This window comes from Chlamydotis macqueenii, chromosome 1 (genome assembly GCF_036417535.1).
Source record: "Chlamydotis macqueenii isolate bChlMac1 chromosome 1, bChlMac1.mat, whole genome shotgun sequence".
Taxonomy (NCBI): Eukaryota; Metazoa; Chordata; class Aves; order Otidiformes; family Otididae; genus Chlamydotis; species Chlamydotis macqueenii.
This window is the reverse complement of record NC_141556.1, coordinates 61,477,841-61,499,810: the sequence shown is the minus strand read 5'-3', so window position 1 is coordinate 61,499,810 and position 21,970 is coordinate 61,477,841. Positions and strand designations below refer to the sequence as shown.

At 43.5% G+C, this 21,970-nt stretch overlaps 1 protein-coding gene across 4 annotated transcripts; it reads right to left on the bottom strand.

Moving 5' to 3' along the window:
* Positions 1-1,198: 1,198 nt before the first annotated feature.
* Positions 1,199-21,300, bottom strand: NFYB (nuclear transcription factor Y subunit beta). Of its 4 annotated transcripts, none has more exons than XM_086754219.1 (7): positions 21,182-21,300; positions 12,081-12,174; positions 11,460-11,590; positions 9,435-9,632; positions 6,156-6,237; positions 1,806-1,885; positions 1,199-1,638 (listed from the first exon to the last, which is right to left on the bottom strand). In XM_086754219.1, exons 2-7 carry the CDS (start codon positions 12,172-12,174, stop codon positions 1,606-1,608), a joined length of 618 nt encoding a protein of 205 aa, XP_086610345.1. In that variant the 5' UTR covers positions 21,182-21,300; the 3' UTR covers positions 1,199-1,605. The 4 variants fall into 4 exon arrangements, with proteins under 4 accessions (XP_086610345.1, XP_086610356.1, XP_086610363.1 ...); XM_086754230.1 differs by having other exon boundaries at positions 21,154-21,282; XM_086754237.1 differs by lacking the exon at positions 21,182-21,300 and adding an exon at positions 20,045-20,850.
* Between the last annotated feature and the right edge of the window lie 670 nt (positions 21,301-21,970).

Sequence of the window (21,970 nt, the reverse complement as noted above, 5' to 3'; positions counted from 1 at the left end):
TTAACCCAGATCACCACAAAATACACTGCATCTCCTCCAGAGGCTCTGCCAGCATCATACTGATTTGTAAGAAACACTGTTCAAATCTGCACATACATAAAGTTTTTTTTAGCCAAGAACTAGCTATTTCAGGCTTCCAGGATGTCTTAAGTTTAAACTATTTTTCCCTTTTTTTAAAAAACAAACAAACAAAAAAAAACCCCACACCCCAAAACAAAGCCAGCAAGAAATTATATGGCAACAGCGTCAAGGTGTGGTTTGCTTAAATTAATGACAGGTATGTGGAAAGATAATTATTATATTACATTTCAGTCCACTGCAAACAGTAAAAATATCAAAAGTCCCAAAATACAGTCTGAATAAGATATATTACTAAAACCACCACCCCTATCCTAACAGGCGAAGACATTGCATCTAACAAAATTACCCACCTGAATTTTAAAGAAACAGCAATGTTACTAAGAACAGCTCACTAAATATACAGAACTACATTATCTAGGTAGAGTTTATTGCAAAACCAGGAAAAAGACAGCAAACTAAAAGTCTGTCTTCCATTTCAGATTTGTATCACTTGTTCAAGTTTCAGCCACTCACGCATGCACACACGCAGCCCGTACACAGAAAGTCACTAACACAGTTGATTTCCCAGTCTCACATGAAACCTTAAAACATTTCAGTAAAAAGTTAAAATGAGATCTTTTACCACAAGGACTATAAAACCTCACCCACCCCCCTGTCCTTCACTACCCTTGAATTTCTAAGTTTTGGATTCTAAAAACCATACATAAAAAGGAAAAGTTATTTCAGTAGCACAAATACTACCTTCAATATGTCCAAGTAAGTCTAAGAAGAGTTAATGCAAGTGGGGAAAAAAAACAAACAAACAAAAAAATTAAGACCTCTATCACACACAGTCGGTGTTTTCATCAACACTTGATAAGCTCTAAGTCTCTAAATGTAGTAGAGCACTGGTTGGTTTTGATTAACTTTTAATTCTGAAGTTACATAAAAAAAAAAAACAGTTGTAGGAATTCTTTTGAGCTGCTATGAGGAAGAAAAAGTTTCATGAGGAAAAAGTCCCATTCAAAATTTCAATAAATATGCTGACATGTAAAGTTAGTTGAGGTTGTCATGCAAGACAAGTTACATAACCAAGACCAACTCAATCTTTGTAATAAAGGCAACTTGCATTCAAAAATGAACTTTACCCTTACAATTTTATTCAAAGGGTAAACATGAATTAACCCAGATGTTTACCTGAATTACAAAAGTAACATAATTCAATATGAAAATAAGAAACTGTCTACAAATCTCTGACAGTAATAAATTGCAATATACAATGCATACAGGAGTTATACAGAGCAACAAACTCTTGTACAAAACAAAAATACTTTAATACCTTTAAAATCCAATTTTTTTTTAAAATCATCATGAAAAAGATTTGAGTCAGAACTCGTGCCTCAGTTAGTCAAGCTTCAGGTAGCTACATTACAGCTATTTAATATACAAAGAGATAAATCTCTTCACCAGTCATTAAAACTGCCTCTTCGTTAGAGCTGCACAGCTTTTCTGTCTCGTGTTCCCAGATACAAAGCTTTCTTCAAATCATGAGAACTGAATTTGTTGAACACCAGAGATCTAGAGAAAGAAAATACAAGCTTACATTCAAATGCACCTTTTCTGAAACTGCATCGCAGCTAGCAGCCCTGAATTGTCACAGCAATTGGACTCGTATTTCAGAGCAGGGCAGCTGAAGCAGCATTTGAATTTCAGCAGAAGACAGAGTAGGGGACGGGATACAGTACCTGTTGATACGACGTTGTGTAGACCATAACGTTCTGCTGTTGGCCATCTGTAGCTATTAAGCCTGCTGGCAACTGGTTAGCTGAAAGAAAGAGCATTTTAAGAAAGTTAGATGGGAACTGCAGGACACACAGAGCCTTGTTCGATGTGTCTGTCACCATTAAATAACATCTAGTTGTAGTCCACTCAGGGACTATGGAGCAGTTCCTCTCCTGACAGCTACCACCCCACATTGCGTACAGTCAGGCTTGTTACTGAGCATTACAAGTAAACAAGTTTATTCCCATTAGCACTTAAGAAAAAAAATTCAAATTAACTTTGCATCAGATAACCTAAAAGCAAGACTGCACCTTGTTCTTCCCCTGTACATATCTGAGGTAGAACACACACAGCTGTACACTGGTGAATGGAGTGGAGTTCGCCATCCTGACCACTGGAAAAAGCGATCTCCAGCATTCAATATCCCAAGAAACCTGGAGGATTCAGAGTTTGTTCTGTTTAGACACAAGGTTAGCGCTTGAGCATACACGCGCGTGAGGAAGTCAATGAAAACATTGTGCTGCTTTATAAAATAGGATCCATCAGAGACTCTGTAATGTGGAAGCCCAGTGGAAGCCAGCAGAGATGAACAGACAGGCAATGACAAAAAAATAAAAAGGCACTGCCAGAGGCAAAGGTACTGATAGGAAGCCAAAGACCTGACACTACGCTGAATGACTTCAGCACACCCTTCAGGGTATTCATGAGCTCTGAGAATTTCATAGAGGAGAGAGGAGGCTAATAAACAGAGTAAAAAGAACTTCTCATATTTAGAGAGAAAACACAGAGAGTGATGCTCGAAGATAAACCTTTACAATAACATGCATACTGAGGTCTGCAATGTGACTCACCACCCTCACAATAAAGGATTTCTTCCTTATGTCTAATCTAAGTTGACCCTCTTTCAGTTTAAAGCCATTACCCCTTGTCTTATCACTACATGTCCTTGTCAAGAGCCCCTCTGCAGCTTTCTTGTAGGCCTTCTCTTCTCTTCTCCAGACTGAACAGCCCCAACTCTCTCAGCCTGTCCTCATAGGAGAGATGCTCCAGCCCTCTTATCATCTTCGTGGCCCTCCTCTGGACTCTCTCCAACAGGTCCACTTCCTTCTTATGCTGGGGGCTCCAGAACTGGACACAGTACTCCAGGTGGGGTCTCATCAGGGCAGAGTAGAGGGGGAGAATCACCTCCCTCAACCTGCTGGCCACGCTTCTTTTGACGCAGCCCAGGATGCGGTTGGCCTTCTGGGCTGTGAGTGCACATTGCCGGCTCATGTTCAGCTGCCCATCAACCAACACCCTCAGGTCTTTCTCCTCAGGGCTGCTCTCAGTGCCAGCCTGTATTTGTTCTTGGGCTTGCCTCGACTCATATGCAGGACCTTGCACTAGCCTTGTTGAACTTCATGAGGTTTGCATGGGCCCACCTCTCCAGCCTGTCAAGTCCCTCTGGATGGCACCCCTTCCCTCCAGCATGTCAACTGCACCACACAGCTTGGTGTTGTCAAAAACTTGCTGAAGGTGCACTCTATCCTACTGCCCATGTCACCAACAAAGATGTTAAACAGGGCCGGTCCCAATACTGACCCCTGAGGAACACCACTCATCACCAGTCTCCACTCAGACATCGAGCCATTGACCAACTCTAAATGTGACCATCCAGCCAATTCCTTATCCACCAAGTCAAACCCATGTCTCTCCAGTTTAGAGAAGGATGTCGTGCGGGACAGTGTCAAATGCCTTGCACAAGTCCGGGTAGATTACATCAGTTGCTCTTCCCTTATCCTCCAACACTGTGGAGAAGGCCACCAAATTTGTCAAGCACAATTTGCCCTTAGTGAAGCCATGTTAGCTGTCACCAATCACCTCCTTATTTTCCATGTGCCTCAGCATAGTTTCCAGGAGGATCTGCTCCATGATTTTGCCAGGCAGAGAGGTGAGACTGACTGGCCTGTAGTTCCCTGGGTCTTCTTTTCCCTTTTTAAAAATGGGGGTTATGTTTCCCCTTTTCCAGTCAGTGGGAACCTCACTAGACTGCCATGACTCCTCAAATATGATGGATGGTAGCTTCACAATTTCATCCGCCAGTTCCCTCAGGACCTGTGGATGCATCTCATTAGGTCCCATGGACTTGCGCACCTTCAGGATCCTTAGAAGGTCTTGAACCTGTTCTTCTGCTACAGTGGGCAGTTCTTCATTCTCCTAGTCCCTGCCTTTGCTTCTGTGACCTGGGAGACATACCTAGAGCACTTGCTGGTGAAGACTGAGGCAAAAAAGTCATTGACTACCTCAGCCTTCTCCATGTCCCAGGTGACCAGGTGTCCTGTTTCCTTCCAGAGAGGGCCTACATTTTCCCTGGTCTTCCTTTTATCCCCAACGTACCTATAAAAGCTTTTCTTGTTGTCCTTGATGTTTCTGGCCAGATTTAATTTTATCAGGGTTCTGGCTTTCCTAACCTGATCTCTCACTGCTCAAACAATTTCTCTGTATTCCTCCCAGGTCACCCTCTGGAAGCTTCCTTTTTGTGTTTAAGTGTGTCCAGGAGCTCTTTGTTTACCCATGTGGGCTTCCTCACATTTTTGCCTGACTTCATTGGGATGCATCACTTCTGAGCTTGGAGGAGGTGATCCTTTAATATTAACCAGCTTTCTTGGGCCCCTCTTCCCTCCAGGGCTTTATCCCATGGTACTCTGCCAAGTAGATCCTTGAAGAAGCCACAGTCTACTCTCCCCAAGTCCAGGGCAGTGAGCTTGCTGTCCACCCTCCTCACTGCCTTAAGAACCTTGAACTCCACCATTTCATGGTCAATGCCACCAAGGCTGCCCTTGGGAAGGAGCTAGAGGATCCACAGATGCAAGGGCATTCCTTTTTTCCAGCCTCCGTTTTCTGGTGGGCATCCAGGGGAGAAACATTTTGGGGATTTGCCTCTTTGCCCATACAAAACAAGATACTGATGCAGACACAAACAGAAGCTTCCAACTATATGTTCTCCTTCAGCTCTTGAGCTGCGGTTTAAATCCTTGAAGTGCAGATTGGAATATATACAAAATAAAGCTTTTAGAACAATTTCTATATATTGATTTGACAAGCTTTCAGGTTGGATAGACTCCCAACAGCTGCAATCCAGAAACTATTAGCAACATACCCAATGTAAAGACTTTGGGCCTATAGTTGTGCTAGTGTCTTACTACTACTGAACCAGAGCTATTACATCTATGTGAACACAGATTAAGAGTTTACTATTTGCACTGCCTAATCTTTTATTATGAAATTAACATAGTCATAGAAAGTTGGGTTTTTTTTTTTGTAATATAAGTCCCCTGCAATATTTAGGTTTAGTTTCTTAATTTCCAGTCAGTTTTATGAGCTTATCTTCCAGGTTAGGATAGACTCAAAGAGTCTGTACTGTTTTATATAGCCAAAGTGATCATACTGGAAGCAGTGTGCTTCAAGACCCTGAATAGGTCACTTCAGTCCTCAGGCTTTGAATTTTTGCTAGTTCAGTAGTTTACCAGTCACTTTAAACAGAAGATTTATCAGATACTTTAAAAACTGAATGTCATCAGTAGACACAACTAGAGCTGTGCTTCCTAATTCCCCTTGCATCAGCTTCAAGACTACCAGCCTATAACATTTAAAAGTCAAGGTGAAGACTACATGCAAGAATCCAGCAGCAATAAAACCAACGAAAAGTCTCCAAAACTGTCAGGCTTTAATTCACAGTATAAGGAAGAAAAGCTACAGTGAATGCATATGATACTCCTTCTGCTACACCTCTTAGTTGCCAATCTGTGGATTATTTTGAATATAAGAAATACTAAGTGTTTTAGAATTATACAAAGATGATGTTCTTCTCTGGCTCATTTCTCAAAGACGAGCTCCTCAAGTCATCAAGTGGAGTTTATTTTACTTCCCCCTCACCAACAGTCTTGCAAGAAGAACGAATGTAGCCTAAATATGTAGCTACTGGTGAGGAGAAAAAAAAAAGTTTGCACCTTTCATTACAATCTGTCTTTAAGTGTAGAGAAAAAATACTGGCACTAATGTATGCATTTAAAAATTTTCCACAGTTGGTATTAGCTATTACTAGAGTACCATAATTTATCACTATATTACTTCATTCTGACCATAAATTCTACTGACTGGGAGTTTATCAGAGCACAGATTATCCTCCAGATATCTCAAATTAAAGTCTCAACGGATCACAGGTGTAATATGTGGCCAGTCCAGAATGTATTCCTCAAGAATTCTGATGTCTAAAGGAAGTGCTATTTTTAGAAAAGCAATAGTAATAATATAAATTTAAAAGTATTACTTACTAAATGCTTCCTCTGTGAGCTCCTCACTTAGACCGTCTCCAGTTGTAACTGTTCCTCCAATTCCCTTTTCTCCTTTCATTGCCTGGAGGAGGGGAAAAGGGGGGAAAGAAATGTATTAGAGTATAGCTGGCTTGAGATTGTTTCAAGAACCCAGGAGCTCTTGGCTCTAGCCAAGGTTTGGAACTTGCAGAAGAGTCACTGTGCTGCAGCTGGAGTTTGAAATCCAAGACCCGTAAAACTCTATTTGATTTAAGAATGCGCACAGTACAAGAACATATGAAGGGTGTTTTTCATTTTAGGCATACTCCTCAGAAACAAAGCAAACTAGGAGTGTGTAGTTCTAACAAAGGCTTTCACCTTCTGCGGAGAGTCAAAGATCTGCAGTAATCTAGAAGGAGCAGTTAAGAGCATTTGCAAGAAATCACAGAATCTCAGAACTACCGAGAATGTGCAACATTTGCTTACCAACCACAGGCAAGTGTCAGCATTGTACAACTAAGAGCTGATGTTTAAAACCAAAACATTGGATTTATTTTCTCACATCACGTGAGGTATCCAGAAAGGATATTGGCATAGAAAGCCAAAGCTCCCAGTCATTTGCATGCAGTTTTACAAGTATGAAGGTTTGATGCTCTATGCTATTACATAAGAACACCTAAAAAAATAATACAGGTAGAAAAAGTATTCTCTGCAACTGTATCGATGTAGGCTAAATACTAAGCTACAAACCAGAGATAATTCACTATATACGGTACCCTGAAGACAGAACTAGCTGGAATGGAAGTTTAAAACTGATGAGCAAAACCACCATCCATCCAATTAAAACCCAATCCCACTACTCTGCTACGACAGCATATATATCTGCAAAAATGGTCACTTCATAATGAAAGTAGCATAGATCCACTTCACATTTCTCCAGAAGTACTAAAACTAGTTTGGCACTACTTGCATTTTTAATGAAAGCATACACAGCACTTTGACAGCACATGCAACTGCTACACAGAACGGGAAAAAGATAGCACACAGCAATACTTCAACTTTTAGATTGCACCTCTTGTTACTCAGTTATCACAGCAAGTGACTTTCTGGGAAGTGGAAGCTTCAAGTGCTATCAGCAAATTAAATACTACTAGCAAGTGTGACACCATTAATTTAAAAACTTAGGTTTACAGAACAAAAAGGCTGAAGAGTATCTCTACCGACAGCACTGCTAATTTAGACATATCTGCTTCACTCAGGCCAGTAAAATCAAGCAGCCATACCAACAGAAGGATCTAAATTTAAAAAAAAATTAATCTGCTTTGGGTTTTTTTCCCTTGGATTATTTTAACCTTGAACAACTTCTTAATTCAGGACGACAAGGAAGAGACGTCACTGGATAAAAATACCTTTGATTCATTTGGTTAAATCTGGTATTCTGAGGCAAAAGAACACTAAAGTAAAGAAGCAAGCAAGCTTAATTCTCTTCAGTCTCCAGACACGAGGCAGGGGAATGAGGGACCAGAACAAAAAACCCAAGCAGAAGCAACTTCTTTTTCAAAAAGTTTAAATTGCTGAAAGATTAAAAAAAAAAAAGTAATTTTCTGATAGAGAAGGGATAAATTAAACTGTTTGGATCACATACTTCGCAATGTACTATGTATCAAAAGCAAACTAAGGAACAGGCTGAAAAAACAAATTAAAAAAAAAAACACCGCAGCAGATAGCCCTCCATGTGAATCACTATTCTGACATGAGTAAAAAAAAACTTTTTTCTTCTGTAGATGTGAAGCCCAGACAAACAATAGGCATTAGGCTAGTTCCTCAGAGGATGCAGTCTAGTACAGTTTTTATTGATTGAACCCAAAGATTGAATTAAGTATTCTTAATAGGCACCTTTAAAGAACAGAGTGATTTACTACCAGCCATATATTGGAGAATTTATTCAGTTGAAAGCTTTAACTACTTTGAATCAGCAAGTCTAACCAAAATGCTTACTCACTCCTTTTTCTCTTGATATAATGCTTTTAAACATTACATTAGTCCCTGACAATAGCTGTGAGATACTGTGCAAGTTATCCATGTCGTAGTTCAGGCCTGATCAGGACCAGACTACGCCGTCTCTCTCTCACTCCCCCCACCCTCCAAGAGAATAGGGGGAGATGATATAAGGAAAAATGGCTCGAGGTTTGAGATAAGGACAGGGAGAAATCCTTAAAGTTACCGTCACGGGCAAAACAGACTCGACTTGGGGAAAACTATTCATTTATTACTACAAACAGCAGGATAATGAGACAGAGAACAAGATAACCTCCTCCCATCCCTCCCTCTTCCCAAGCTTAACATTATCTCCACTACCTTCCCCTCTCTGAGCGTCACAGGGGGGAAGAGGGAATGGGGGTTGCGGTCAGTTCATCATATGTTGTTTCACACCGCTGCTTCATGGTTGGGGGAAGAACTCCTCACATTCCTCCCCTGCTCCATTGTGGGGTCCCACCCCTACGCCACAGTCCTTCGTGGAATTGCTCCGGCATGGGTCATCTCTTCCACGGAGCTCAGTCCCTTCAGAACAGCTGTCCCAGCGGGCCCTCCACGGGCCACAGCTGCCTTCAGGCATCCACCTCCCCCGGTACGGGGTCCTTCACGGGCTCCAAGTGGATCTCTGCTCCTCCGTGGACCTCCATGGGCTGCAGGGGGACGACCTGCTCCACCATGGTCATCACCACAGGCTGCAGGGGAATCTTGGCCAGGAGCCGCATTACTCCTCCCCCTCCTTCTGAACTGACTTGGCGTCTGCAGCCATTCCTCACAACAGGCTGGCAGATGCCTCTCAGGATCTTTTTTTACATCTTATTCACTTCTCATCTCCTTTCCACTTCTTGCAGCCGGGCTGGACCGAGTCGGGCCCAGTCGGCTGCCTGGCAAGAGGCCAGAGGGTGAGGCCTGCAAGGCCCATGAGGCCTGCGCCTCCCCCTCTGCACCTCTGCCCCCGCTCAGCTTCTTCACATCTTCTCTCCTCTCTTTTTTTTTTCCCTGTTTTCCCCTTCTTAAATACATTATCGCAGAGGCGTTATCACGGGACATTCTGCTACCAATCGGCTCGGCCTTGGCCAGCAGCAGGTCCGCCCTAGGCCCGGCCGAGTCCACTGAACAAAGGGGAGCGACTTCTAGCAGTTTCCTACAGAAGCTACCACCTTAGGCCCCCCCTCACTAATAAAACCACGACATCCATTATACAATTACAATGACGGGGAGCTAAGGATAAACAGAACCAAGTTAAATGAATGAGGAAATACCAACCTCTCTGAATTTTTGGAGATATAACTTCAAAGGTTCAACATAGCTATCAAACCCCAAGGTAGACATGGCAAAGAGAATATCCTCTCCGTTGATGGTTTTTCTCTTCTCTTGGTGACACCTCTCACTTGCTTCTGATGTTATAAAGCTGATGAATTCACTTACACACTCTTGCACACATTCCTTTGCATCCTTAGCAATCTAGCAAGGAAAAAGTATCATAAAATGATTAATCAAGATGCAAGAAGATTAAAAAAAAAAACCAAACGAATACACCAGATAATAAAGGAAACATCCCAAAACCTGATGATAAAACCCATTTAGGCAACACCTGTATGTGAGGGAACCATGAGATGTCATTACCACCCTAGGTAAGCACAGCTGCAACATGATTTTAACTTAAATTTTACTATTTCAAGCAGCGCAGCCAACTGCCAGGATCTCCTGAAGTCATAACTATGTTCTGCGCAAGCTTTTACATATACATACATCTCAGTATTGCTTACTTTCCTTACCTACGCCTTCTCTTTAAAGCTGTTCATTGCAATGTCATAGCCCACTTCCATCTTCCTTTTGACAGACCCAGCAGTTCCAACCCTGCTGCAGTACATTCCCACAAATTCAGCAATGACAAGTATTTTATCCTCACTAGATTCAGGGACTGGAATATATGCCTAGCAGCAAGCCTCTCTAATGCTTTAATATTCTGGGATAAATTTTCCAAATGAGAATTCATATGAAGAAACATATGCCCCTGGCAAGAATGAAATAAGTAAATTTGATTATGGTTTTCAGCTGGACAAAAGTAATTTATCTGACTTAAAATAACAGCAAGCATTACTCATGATTATTTGGGAAGCTGACAGGAGCCAACTGGAAGATTATAATAATTAAGATCCTTATTCTTCACATGAGAAGAACCTGTTTGTATTTTTAAAAAATAATGAAGCAATAACCGAATGTAGAAACCACACTAGTTCCTCTGATATTTTCAGACACAGAGTGAGATTTTCAGAAGTACTCATCAGCCAGCAGCTTCCCTTGCAGTTTTTCACAAAAACCTCCCTGATTTTTCAAGATAGCTCGACAGCCCATATGCTAAGTTCTTGAGAAAAATCTCATCTTGATCACTAAAAATTTATGACAATATGGACTAGTGAAGAGATTTTCACAGCAAAGATATAAATGTAATATCCAGATCTCCAGAAAGCCCTGAAGACTATGCAAGTACAAGCAGATGCAAGGAAATTATGTCTTGCTTCTATTCAGAGTGATCTCAAAAAAAAAAAAAAAAATCAGCTTTAGCTAGAGAAAATGTTACTGGGGAAGGAACTGTACTGGAATACAATAGAGAAACAGCAAGTAATAAGAGCCCTGCAAAGGTTTAAGATAAACAGGTGGAACGGTCAAACGCTTATACAATGACCAGCTCAGCAGAATGGATTAAAAAGTCTATTCTTAGAAGTAAGAAATAAAATAAGTCTTTCACTATCTGACCTTATCTGCTAAATGGTATAAGGCAGACTTCTTAAGTAATTTGGAGATTTGGGTATGTAAAGATTTGGGTGATGAAAGACTAACCATTCTCTTTCCCTCAGGATGAGGACTGGATTTTTATTTCTTCCAAAATGGTTCACTTATTCCAAATTTTATGCATCTCAATAACAGCAGATTAAATTTTGAAAGAGAGAATTGCATACAAAATATTCTTACTGATACAGGATTGCCATCAAGTCTGACTCGTTACAACAATTTCGGAGAACATATCCTGGAAAAACAAAGCTCTTGAAAGCCTTATGAAGAGCACTGTTCTGGATACTGTAATTATGGCAGTTACTAAAAGTTTTCAGAAACCTAAGAAAAATGGACTTGTCAAATCACCTCCCGCTCAAGATTTTTTTTCTTTTCTTTTCTAAAGCTTTTCTCCAATAAGCCAGGATCATCTGGAAAAATATATTGTTCTAACAGCTCAAGTTCACTCAGAGGAAGGAATAAAACTCATTAACATACTTCAGATAAGGGTATTACCTTTCCTGTTTGGGGTATGGCATTTTTCATTATCCTTGCCACATTTGCAATTGGAAGATATATATCTTGTTCTCTAAAACTCTCTTTTGAGCCATTTGTATCTTCATGATCATTCATGCTGTCCTCTGTGTCTAATGAGATAAAGAAAAGTTAACTGAAATTGTATTTGGTAGACAGCAGGCAATAATTAAGTAATTTTAAAATCTTATACTGAAGGATGAATACATTGCTTTCAAAGGTCTTAACACTGTAGAAATAATTTTTTAAATAGATGTAACACCAGGCTACCTTTATAGGTGTTCAATATAATCTTTATCATACTATGCATAGAAACATACGTGGCTCCTGAACACCCAGCATTCTTAATGTCATGTCAAAATAAAAACTGTTTCCTAGAACAATTTTTTTGTCATCATCTCAAAGGACTCAGTGTCAACATTGAAAAATCCAACCTCCACCTTCAGACTGCAGAAAAAAATGCTTAATACAGTGAGGCATTATGAATACAAACAATTGCAAATTCTTAACTTGACAGAAGGTAGCAGAGAACTACACAAGAACTGGAAGGAAATATACACACACACACAGAGAAATAGTAGTATTTACTGTTCCATTTCTTACCATCGTGAGGCTGTATCACATAGTGACCACCACCAATGTAATCTCCAGTAATTCCTAACTGAGAAGCATCCGTCGTGGAGCTATCACCATCCATCTACAACCAGAAGAATGAAACCTTTCAGATATGGTTGTTATGCTATAAGTGCAGCCATTGCTGAAAAACAGCACTTCAATCAACTTAGAACTACGAGACCAACTTATACAAAGTGTAAGTATTTTGCCATTTGAGAACAGTATACTCTCTCTCTTTACTAAGCTTTACTGACAGCAAAATAGTGAAACTCTTGTGAAGCTTCCCCAAAAATTCAACCAGAGGTGCAGAAATATTTGGTTCATGCAGCACATATATAACAACTTTGTGTCGTTCCCATGAGTCTGACCAGAACAGGTCAAGGCATCTGTTCCTCTGAACAATCCTCCAAATCTAACGCCAGCCCATTGCTCACTGAATGCTCTACCTACTATTATTACACAGACTGCATCTTTCACTCACCATTACCCTCCACCCAAATAGTTTTTGTGAAGCCCACTGACAAATTTCTCCTAGCCAGACCTCAGGACCAGCTCTGCATCCTCATCCTCCTTGAGGCATCAGTCACTCCTACATGTCTTCCAAGTCACGTCTTCCTTTGCTATCCCTGCTTCTGTCCCACCTCACTTCTCTGGGAACCCCTCCAGTGCTCCTCTCAGAACATTCTGTTGTGGTGGTCAACAAGAAGTCTTCTTCTAGAGGCTTTAGAGACTGGGTCACAGTTTAACATGTCATTTGACTGCAAGGAGAAAGAAAGAAGGCAAGAGCCAGCACTTCCCTCCCTGGCTAGGCACCTTTGTCGCAGGAGGCACCAACCACATTTCAGCTGGAGGAGTCTGAGAGACCTTCCTGCCTTCCCCCCTCCAACTGGGGCAAAACTATTGAGATCAGCAGCAGCCCTTTGCTGTCAAGTCTCAACATTTGCTAGAAGATTGACTTTGTGAACAAGTAAAGAGGTCTCACAGGGCTGCTATGAACCAAGGTTGTGGCCCAGATGCTCCTCAGGAGCCTGCGGTCTCACCAGTCAGGGATGTTGAATGCACTTCCTGCATTCCTGGTGCTGCAGAGGTGAAAGAGGTGAAGATACCTCCTATGTCCTTCAGAAGTTTGCACCTCTTTAGTGGGGACTTGCCACAGGCAAACAGCAACTCAACACATCACTGCCTCTTGCATCCACCTTTTACCACAGTACAGAACATGCAGATATATGTGCATTCTTGCAACAGCAGGTGCTCCAGGCATGTAACCTGTTACCATATTACATTTTGCCTTTTTACAGAAATAATGAATTTCCTTAAACACTATCATCAGGTGCTCGGTAGAGAGCTTAGACCTATATAAAATCATGGCAGGCAACAGTTCCACTTTTAAAGGAGCTATTTTAGCAGTACCAAACATAAGTTGAATTAAAGTCTCACAATCTTGGACATTCTTGACTTTTTTCCAGTTGCAAATGTCTTGAAAATTAGTATATTAAAAATAAACTTTTGCAGAACATTTAGCTCCCATGCTTTCAAAATGTCTTTTTTTTTTTTTCTCCTCCAAGTAAAGTTGTATTTTTGCAGTCATGTGTTTTAATAATGCTTCTTTTGGAGAGAGGAAATAATGCAAAAATTAGGAAGGGAGAAGTGGTTCCCAGCACATGCAAACTCTTTCAACACTGGCACACAAATCCAAAGGTATCTTTGAATTTGTTCAGATGCACAGCACCAGATTCACCTTTCCCCCAGATTTTCTTGCCTATTGACGTTGTTTAACAAACAGCTCTGTTAACATTTGCTTTACTCATTTGCTAGAAAAAGAGCTCTTCCATTCCCATTTTACACTTCATGCAGTTCCTTCTCTGGACCAGCACTTCCCATCCTTCCCCCTTCCCACTCCAGCTGTTTCTGAGCTGAGAAGCCGGCCTTACTAACGAGACACACACACACACACACACAGCCCCATGAGAGGTAGAACCCGGATCGATTTACTCTGACCTACACCAGCTGTGCAGGTACCTGGGTGTCTTTGGAAAACAACCTCTGCCCCAAAGGGTCGCATGTTCATTGCCCGGTGAGACCATGCAGCTCACTTCTTCCAGAAGCACTAGCCTGAAGAGGGAGAAGCAATCGTGTGCTATTTTTATACCTACCCAGAAATACGAGCAATTTAACCTCTCTCTCTAATCTGCACTTTGCCTGTGGCCACAGGGCTGGGTTTTGCTTTCAAACGTTTAGGCAACATCCGGTGCTACCCTTGCCACAGATGTGCACGTAACCCGAGCGCTGCTCACATTAGTGCTACAACAGCTGGATGTAGCCTTAGGAGCTGCTGAAGCTAAAAAACCAAACCTCTTCTACATCTTCCTCATTGTACAGAATATTACACACATGCACACATTGCCTCTTTTAAAGTACTTCTGGTCCCGTTTAATGGGCTTTGTAAAAAAGTTTTGCTTCTTACACAGCAGCTCTTTGCTTCTTACACAGCAAAGGAAGGGTAGCATTTTAAGCACTGGCTTTCCATGTGCCAACTTTCACATAAATTTGCTTTGTCTGCATTTTGCAGACTCTTTGTTGGGAGATTTAACTTTGCTTTTCAATTTTCCAAAGGGTCTGCAGTTTGCTTACTCAGCTCACTGTAATGACAATGCAAGGATATCACAACCCTGCACGTTAAGATCACCAAAACTGACATCACCCATCATTAAGAGAGTTGTGCCTCTCTTTTCCTTCTGCAATTTGAAGCAATTAACATTCTGCAGTCTGGTAAATCCCAAAAGCTACCTCCAAAATTAAATTGGGATTTTCTGGCAGTCTTGTTCTCAGTTTCAGCTCTCTGATCCCTGCTATAATTTAACTCAGAATTAGAGTCTCCACAAACTTTAAGCATTGAGTTTACTCAGCCCCAGTACTACTTTAAATGCCTTGATGTTCCCACCCGCCTCCTTTCAGTCTTCTATGAAACATATCTTCTAAAATGTTTCCTTGTTTCACGATTGCAACATTCTTCATGTTTCTGCAGTGATGTGATAATTCACTGGTTTCTGCTCACCTGTCCTGCATCTGAATCTTTATTGCCATCTGAATCTTTACTGCCAATACCCAGAAATATTATTTTAAAAACTGTCTTGCTTTCATCAGCCCAGCTCACCTTCAAAAGCCAATTCCTGTTTGAACCTCTTTGAAACCTCTGCTGCATCTGTAGACAGTTCTGGCTACATTAGACTAATGCATCCTCAATATACTATCTTTGCTTTTATTCTTTCCTGTGTGCACAACTCCATATCTACTTACAGTATGTATTATTTCAATTAGCGAGAATTTGAGTGGAAGCTTATCAACATTGTGAACCTAAAATAGCGATCAGGAAAATTGACAGGAAAGGGCTGCAAAAGAAAAAAGCAGATCTCTGTCTCAGATAAAGAAAGTAGGCACTGACAGCTTAACAGCAACTAAAATTACTTCCGTGGGTATTACTTGGAGAAAGATTTTCAGCTGCCAGGACAACCTTGGGACAGGGGATTACAGACAGTGTAACACTCTTCTGCATAATACTTAGCACAACCAGGTCCTAATCCAGGATCACAGGTTAACTCAGGTTAGAAGGGGCCTCAGAAGGTCTCTGGTCCAACCCTGCTCAAAGTAGGGTCAGCTCCCAGCTCAGAGCAGGTTGCTGAGGGATTTATAGAGTTCCATCTTGAAGACCTCCATTGACAGAGCCTGCCCAGATGCCCTGGAAGCCTCTTCCACTGCTTGGCTGGCCTTGCAGTGAGAAAAGGAGCAGCATCTCTACATACTATTCAATTAAAATATGTTTGGTGGAAGAATTTCAGTCAGATTTAATTTTGTCATCGAATTAAAATCTAAATCTAGGCATCTGAATATAGCAACGGTAATTAATATACCATCTAGTCACTCTGCTAGTATTTCCTGGAGCCCCAGGGATAACACAAACATGACCCTGCTGCTAGGGTCCTCCACAGGCCACTGCTATCCTAGTCATCTCATAATGAACACAGCTACACATTCAAGTATTACGTTTTTCATGTCAGATGTTCAAAACTCAAGTCAATCGCCACATATCTGACTGTCAGCTCAGCACAAGGCCTGTAGTACATGCAACACAAGACGATGCCAAGAAAATGAGAAAACACTCATTCAATACACTGTTGCTAAATCCCTGCTTTAAACAAAAAATAAAAAAAAAAAAACCAACCACGAAAGCACACTAAACTTTCAGTGCTTCTGAAGTTACACTAAAAAGGCAGCAGTGGGGTGTAGCATAGAACACATCTGCAAGAAGCACTTACTGCACATTGTGGGGTTTTTTTTTTGTTTTGTTTCTGCCTTTTTTTTTACCTCTAATGAAAAAATAATATTACTAGGAATATACAAATTAATGGATCCAGGTAAATTAACCTAAGAAATGTGTTGAGATAAATATTTCAGGTCAAGTACATCAAAGAAAACTCCATGATAAGATGCAAGGGAATGAACATACAGGTTTACACTGACATCTGGCAGAAAATTTTCTGGAGGATGTTTTAAAAAATATGGCTCTGCCAGCTGTCCAAAACTCAGACTATTCCTAGGATACGTCTATAATGAATTAATAAAACCTCAGTATCTCAAAATAAATCTTGCATCCTGTTTAAGAGCTCTCTTAAGAGAGCAGTATCAGCTGCTCAGCTAAATGATAACTAAAGAATGCAAGCCTAGACCTGTACTCAGTACCCTACCAGCACTGAGTAGAGAAAGGGTCTAAAATAGAATCAAAGAAAACAAGATTTTGTCTTCAGAATGGGGAAGTTATCTGGCAGTGATGTGCAAAACCAGTCTCTTGAGGGAAACCAAAGGCCTCTTGTGATTTAAGCACTTTATGTGATATTTATCCACCCTGTTTCTCCCCCAAAACTGCCACCCCTACAAAAGGGACAGCAGAAAATGATAGGCAATGAATTAAAGTACTTGGTACACTTTGCACACAGTTGTCCCTGCCACAGATGCAGGGCAGAAATGGCAACTAAAGCTGTAGGTAGCAATAACTTCAGACATTGTAGATTAATTCCACACCACACCTTATCACAAGAGATGTAAAGCTGTAAAGCAGTACAATAGCAGAGACACCAAAGTTTTATTTGAGCTTTCTGCACCCTCACTTGGTGCTCCTACACAGAAATACACAAATACTTTTAAACTGAAAATACAATTATTTGTCAATGACTTCTGGAGAACCTAATTTCCTACTGAATTTTCACCTGGCAGCAAAGCAATGTCTCCTTCAAAGAAACACTGACTGGTAAATGCATTCATGGGACATTGTTCCAGCAGATCCACAAAAACATAAAGCTAAAACCCCTTAGCATGTGCCTAGAACACAAACAGATGCTCTGCTGTCTCTCTCCATCTCAGGCTCCTCTAATCTCTCACATGCAGTGTTTTCCCCCACAGCAGAATAACATTAGAAGCAGACTGATGCTGAGAGGACGTGACAGCATCACTAAGGCTTGTTAGCATCTACGCTGTACCAGGCTCCTTCCCCTGGACCACGAGGAGGAAATCTTCCCCTTATGAATTCCATACTGGGCCTTTTCAACCTTCCACCTTCCCCCTCCACCTACCAGTATTATTAACTTCATGGTGCATCTTACAAGCCCTGATGTCACTGGCCACAAGTCCCTTCTGCATGGTTGCAGCTGTGCCAGAGCATGTGCCAGCTCCTTACTAGGCTGACTAACTGCTGACAAGGATGGTTAGCTACAACATATATGGGTGGACTAACAATGCACACATTTTTACACCAAGTGGGAGTGGATCAGTGATATGGAGCAAGCAGGAGAAACCAAGTTTACATGTCTTCTCTTCTTTGGCAGTAAACGACAGAAGCTGAAGGAAAAAAAAACTGAGACAAACGAGGCAGTTTTGTTGCTTTTGCAGAAGCTGGAAGAGGGCAGCAGTGCTGAACAGAATGCACCAGCATCCTCCTCCTGCAACACTGACTGAAAACCCCATATTACCTTCCCATATTAAGTTTTTTATGCTTTTCTATAATTTTGGGGTTTTTTTTGTGAAAAAAAAATAAGCTTATTTGTTCGTTGAACTAGCAATCCATAAATCCTGCCTTTTTCTTTTATAAGTTTGATAACATTAGTAAGTTGGTTACATTCTTCCTTCACTGTGGTAGTACACCAAGTGTGCCAAGCAGCTTATTCCTCTCAAGCAACAGGGCAAATAAGAGATTTACAAAGCTAGCTCAGGACAGGCCAGACTTTTCCGTCAAAATTGTAAAATTTGCTGACACTTCCTTTTTTTCTACCAATGTTATTTACACATGTTGTTTAGTATGCACTAAATCATGTTTTGCACTTTTTACAAGCATCCTGCCACTAACGTATCAATTTCCAAATACTGTTTTTCTCTAAAGTACTACTGCAAAACTTGGTACTGAAAAGTCAAGTTTCTTTCTAAGCAAAATTTTAAAGGTAAAGTGTCTTTACCTAAAGTGATTTAGAGATTTGCATTTTTAAGTATGAAAGGAAGAGCCTTGCAAGCCTTTTTTTAAACAAGATATCTGACTTGAGAAGTTTTCATAGTATTTCACATTTCATATCTTCATAGCACCTTGCACAATCTTTTTCACTCAATTTCTGTACACTGCCTCCCTTAATGTAATTATTACCACAAACAAGAGGTTATCCATTAAACTTCAAACTGCTGTAACTGTCAAATATTAAAGTCTAAAGAGTAATATCCAGTATTCTTGACATCTTTCAAATGTAATTTCATAGCTGTAAATGCTAGCAGCCAAGACCATATATAATCACCTGCTCAATGAGGAGCACAAGCAACTCATGCAGACCTCATAAATAATTATTCCAATTAAACCATCATGGGTCTCCCAGAGAATTACAGATGGATTTTCCCTTAATGTTATAACTGTCATGCCACAGGCCGCATAAGAAAAAAAAAAAAAAAAAGCAATCACTACACTTATTGTTTAGGAACGCTATGCTAATGAATATATATAAATACCATTTCTCCATTCCTGCAAGCCAATTAAAATCAGACTGTGAATAATGCCCAAAGCTGCTCCTTCCATTTCATCTTTCGCTACTACTTTGCCTGAGTTTCTTTTGAGAAAGTAGCAATTTTCTTTTTTTTTAATTGACAGTAACTTCTATCTATCAGCAAGATAGGTAAAGGTCACTACATATAAGAGAGCCCATTCAAGGGCTGAAATCCAGATTTCTGTATCTCTCACTGCCTGGAAATGTTCAGGTCATTACTATCAACTATTTTGCCCTCCCAAAAGCAAAATAGCACACTTGGTAGCTTTGACATAACAGTTCTTTGCAGAACACAGTATTTTTTGTTAAGCCTGGAAAAAAAACTGGTACAGCTAGAAGCTGGCTCAATTTTTTATCGCTGCAGCACTAGAGCAGGACCTTGGAAGGTTTCTTTAATCAGTGTATCTTAACAGCTGCAGAAGCATTACTAGAACATATGATTTTTTTAGAATTTACCAGTGTGATTGTGAATAACCTACACAATACTCTTCAGGATCACCAACTAGGTAATTTCTGGATGAAGCAGTGGCTGGCACGAACAGGTATGCCTGCAAACACTTGCTGAACATATAGGAGTTGTTTAGACATAGTGAATGGCAGAGTCCCATCTCTCTCCTACCTGCCACGTGTGTTATGGGACAGGCTGTCGATGCTGCTGGGCTGTGCCAGCCGATCGATCGCACTTCCTGATTTCATGCCCTTCAACGATACAACAGCAGCCAGCACAGGGGCATGAAGGGGAAAACTTCCTAATTACACAAATAGCCTCCAAGTCTTCCTTGCACCTAGCTTGATCGATGGCTCATCTATCTCAATCCCTTGTTTTCAGATCGAACAGGACAACACGTCCCCAGTTATTTAGCAACTTTATTGTTAAATCACCTCGGCTGTGGTTTCCGTACTGAACGCGGCAGGCTCCCGGACCTGCGGGGAGGGGAGGCCGCACACCGGCACCTGCCCGCTGGCCGGGAGCCTTTAGCCCAGGCCCTTCCGCAGACCTCTGCCTCTCATCCCCTCCCTCGAAGCCCCGAGGCCGGATCGGGCTGCCCGCACGGTCACCCGGCTCCTCTCACCACATCCCGGGGCCTCGCCCTACGCCCCTTACTCCTGCAAAACACCGCCAGACCTTCAAGGAAATTTCGGTCTCAACAACAACAGCGGCGAGGGCCGGGAGGCCGGGCCGCTCCAACCCCGTTGCCCGGCTCCGGGCCCGGCGAGGGGCCGTGGGCGTGGTGGGGGCCCGCCAGAACCGCGGCGGACTCCCGCGGCGAGGGGAGGGGGCTCGGCGGGCTGCGGCGTTCGCCAGGCAAAAATAACAAAAGGGAGCGGAGCCCCCTCCGCCCGCGCACGGCGAGGCCGCCACAAAGCCGCCCCCCCACCCCTCCCCGCCCGCCATGCCGCCGCCGGTAAAAGGGGCCCTGGGGTAGCCCAAACGCGGCTGGCGGGAAGGGAAACTGCCGCCGCGGGCTCACGGCGGCCGGCAGCCCGGCCCGGAGAGCGGTCGTGGGCCCCGCGGGTGCCCCGCCGCGACCTCAGCGAGCCGGGCACCCCGCCTGCCCGCGCACTGGCGGCCGCGGCCCGGGGCGGACGCGGCCGCGGGGCAACCGCGCTCCTGTCTTCGCCTCCTACTCCCCCGTCGCCCGCCTAGGCCACAAAATGGAGCCGGAGCGGCCGGCCCCGCGGACAGAAGGGGACACCGGCGGGGGCAGCCGCTCCGCCGCCCCTGCCAAGGCCCCCCTCGCCACCGCCACCACCACCGCCGCCGCCACCTCCCCGCCCGCCCGTTCCGCTCTCCCAGCCGCGCGGCCCCCGCGCCTCCAGTCGCACAAAGAGACGAGCGGCCGGTAGCGGGACCCGGGGGCTGCTGCCGCCGCCGCCACCACCGCCGCCGCCCCCCACTTCCTGGTCCCCGCGGCGGCGGCGCGGCGGCAGCGCCGGGGCCCGGGGAGGGAGACGGACATTTCATTCGAGCCTGCAGTGGAACCGGTTACCAATCATTGGCCGGAGCCAGGCACAAACCTCCAGTGCGGCCCTGGTTGGCTCCCTCCGCAAATCGGCTGTTTGGTTGGACAGAAAATGGCTGCGAAGGAACCAGTCCCAGCGCGGAGCCCCGCTTCCCGCAGCCGGGCTGCCCTCCCTCCGCGCCGCCTACCCCGCCACGCGCGCCGGCTCTTCCCCTCAGCGCGCCCCCTCCCGCCGGCCCGGCTCGGCCCTGCCCTGCCCTGCCCGCCTCCTTTATGGGGACGGAGGCGCCTGGCTGGGGCGGGGGGGAGAACAACCGGGCCCGCCTCCCCCCCGCGCCGAGGGGCGTAGGGGGCCCAGGGGCTGGGTCTGGGGTATAGTTGCGTGTCCGCAGCAAAAGGAGTCTCTCCCGTGGGGTGCGGGGCTGTTGGTGGTGTTTGTGTATCGGGGTCGCTGACGAGGCGCAGCTCTTCTTACCTGGGGCTGTGGTAAAGGAAACCCTGGCAGGTGGGGGACGGGGGAGAGAGAGGCCTTCCCGGGCCTTGTGCCCGTTCTCTAACACCGGTCACCTCAGCAGCAGGGGTTTGCTGTCAGTAGGGCAGGCACCGTTTTTATGTAGAGTCGAGGGGTGCCTCAGCCACCCTGCACTTGCATCTAGGTTCATTGGTTGAGAGGAGAACACACCACATCCCCCCATGACTTTTTCTGCTGTCCTAGGTCTTGTATGGACTGAGAAAGAAGAGGCGGATGAAGAAGAGGAGGTCAATGGAGGAGGAGGATGGCCCATGGGACCTAGGTCTGAACCAACTGTTTGGTGGAACAAAACCTTGGGTGAGAGGTTCTGCA

Bases quoted from the DNA above. Each gene is read 5' to 3' on its own strand.
- NFYB (XM_086754219.1), bottom strand. From the start codon at position 12,174: ATGGATGGTGATAGCTCCACGACGGATGCTTCTCAGTTAGGAATTACT. The intron at 9,633-11,459 runs GTAATACCCTTA...TTTCCTTGCTAG, and splicing joins CCATACCCCAAACAGGAAAG to ATTGCTAAGGATGCAAAGGA. The intron at 6,238-9,434 runs GTTGGTATTTCC...CCCCTCCTCCAG, and splicing joins ATCTCCAAAAATTCAGAGAG to GCAATGAAAGGAGAAAAGGG.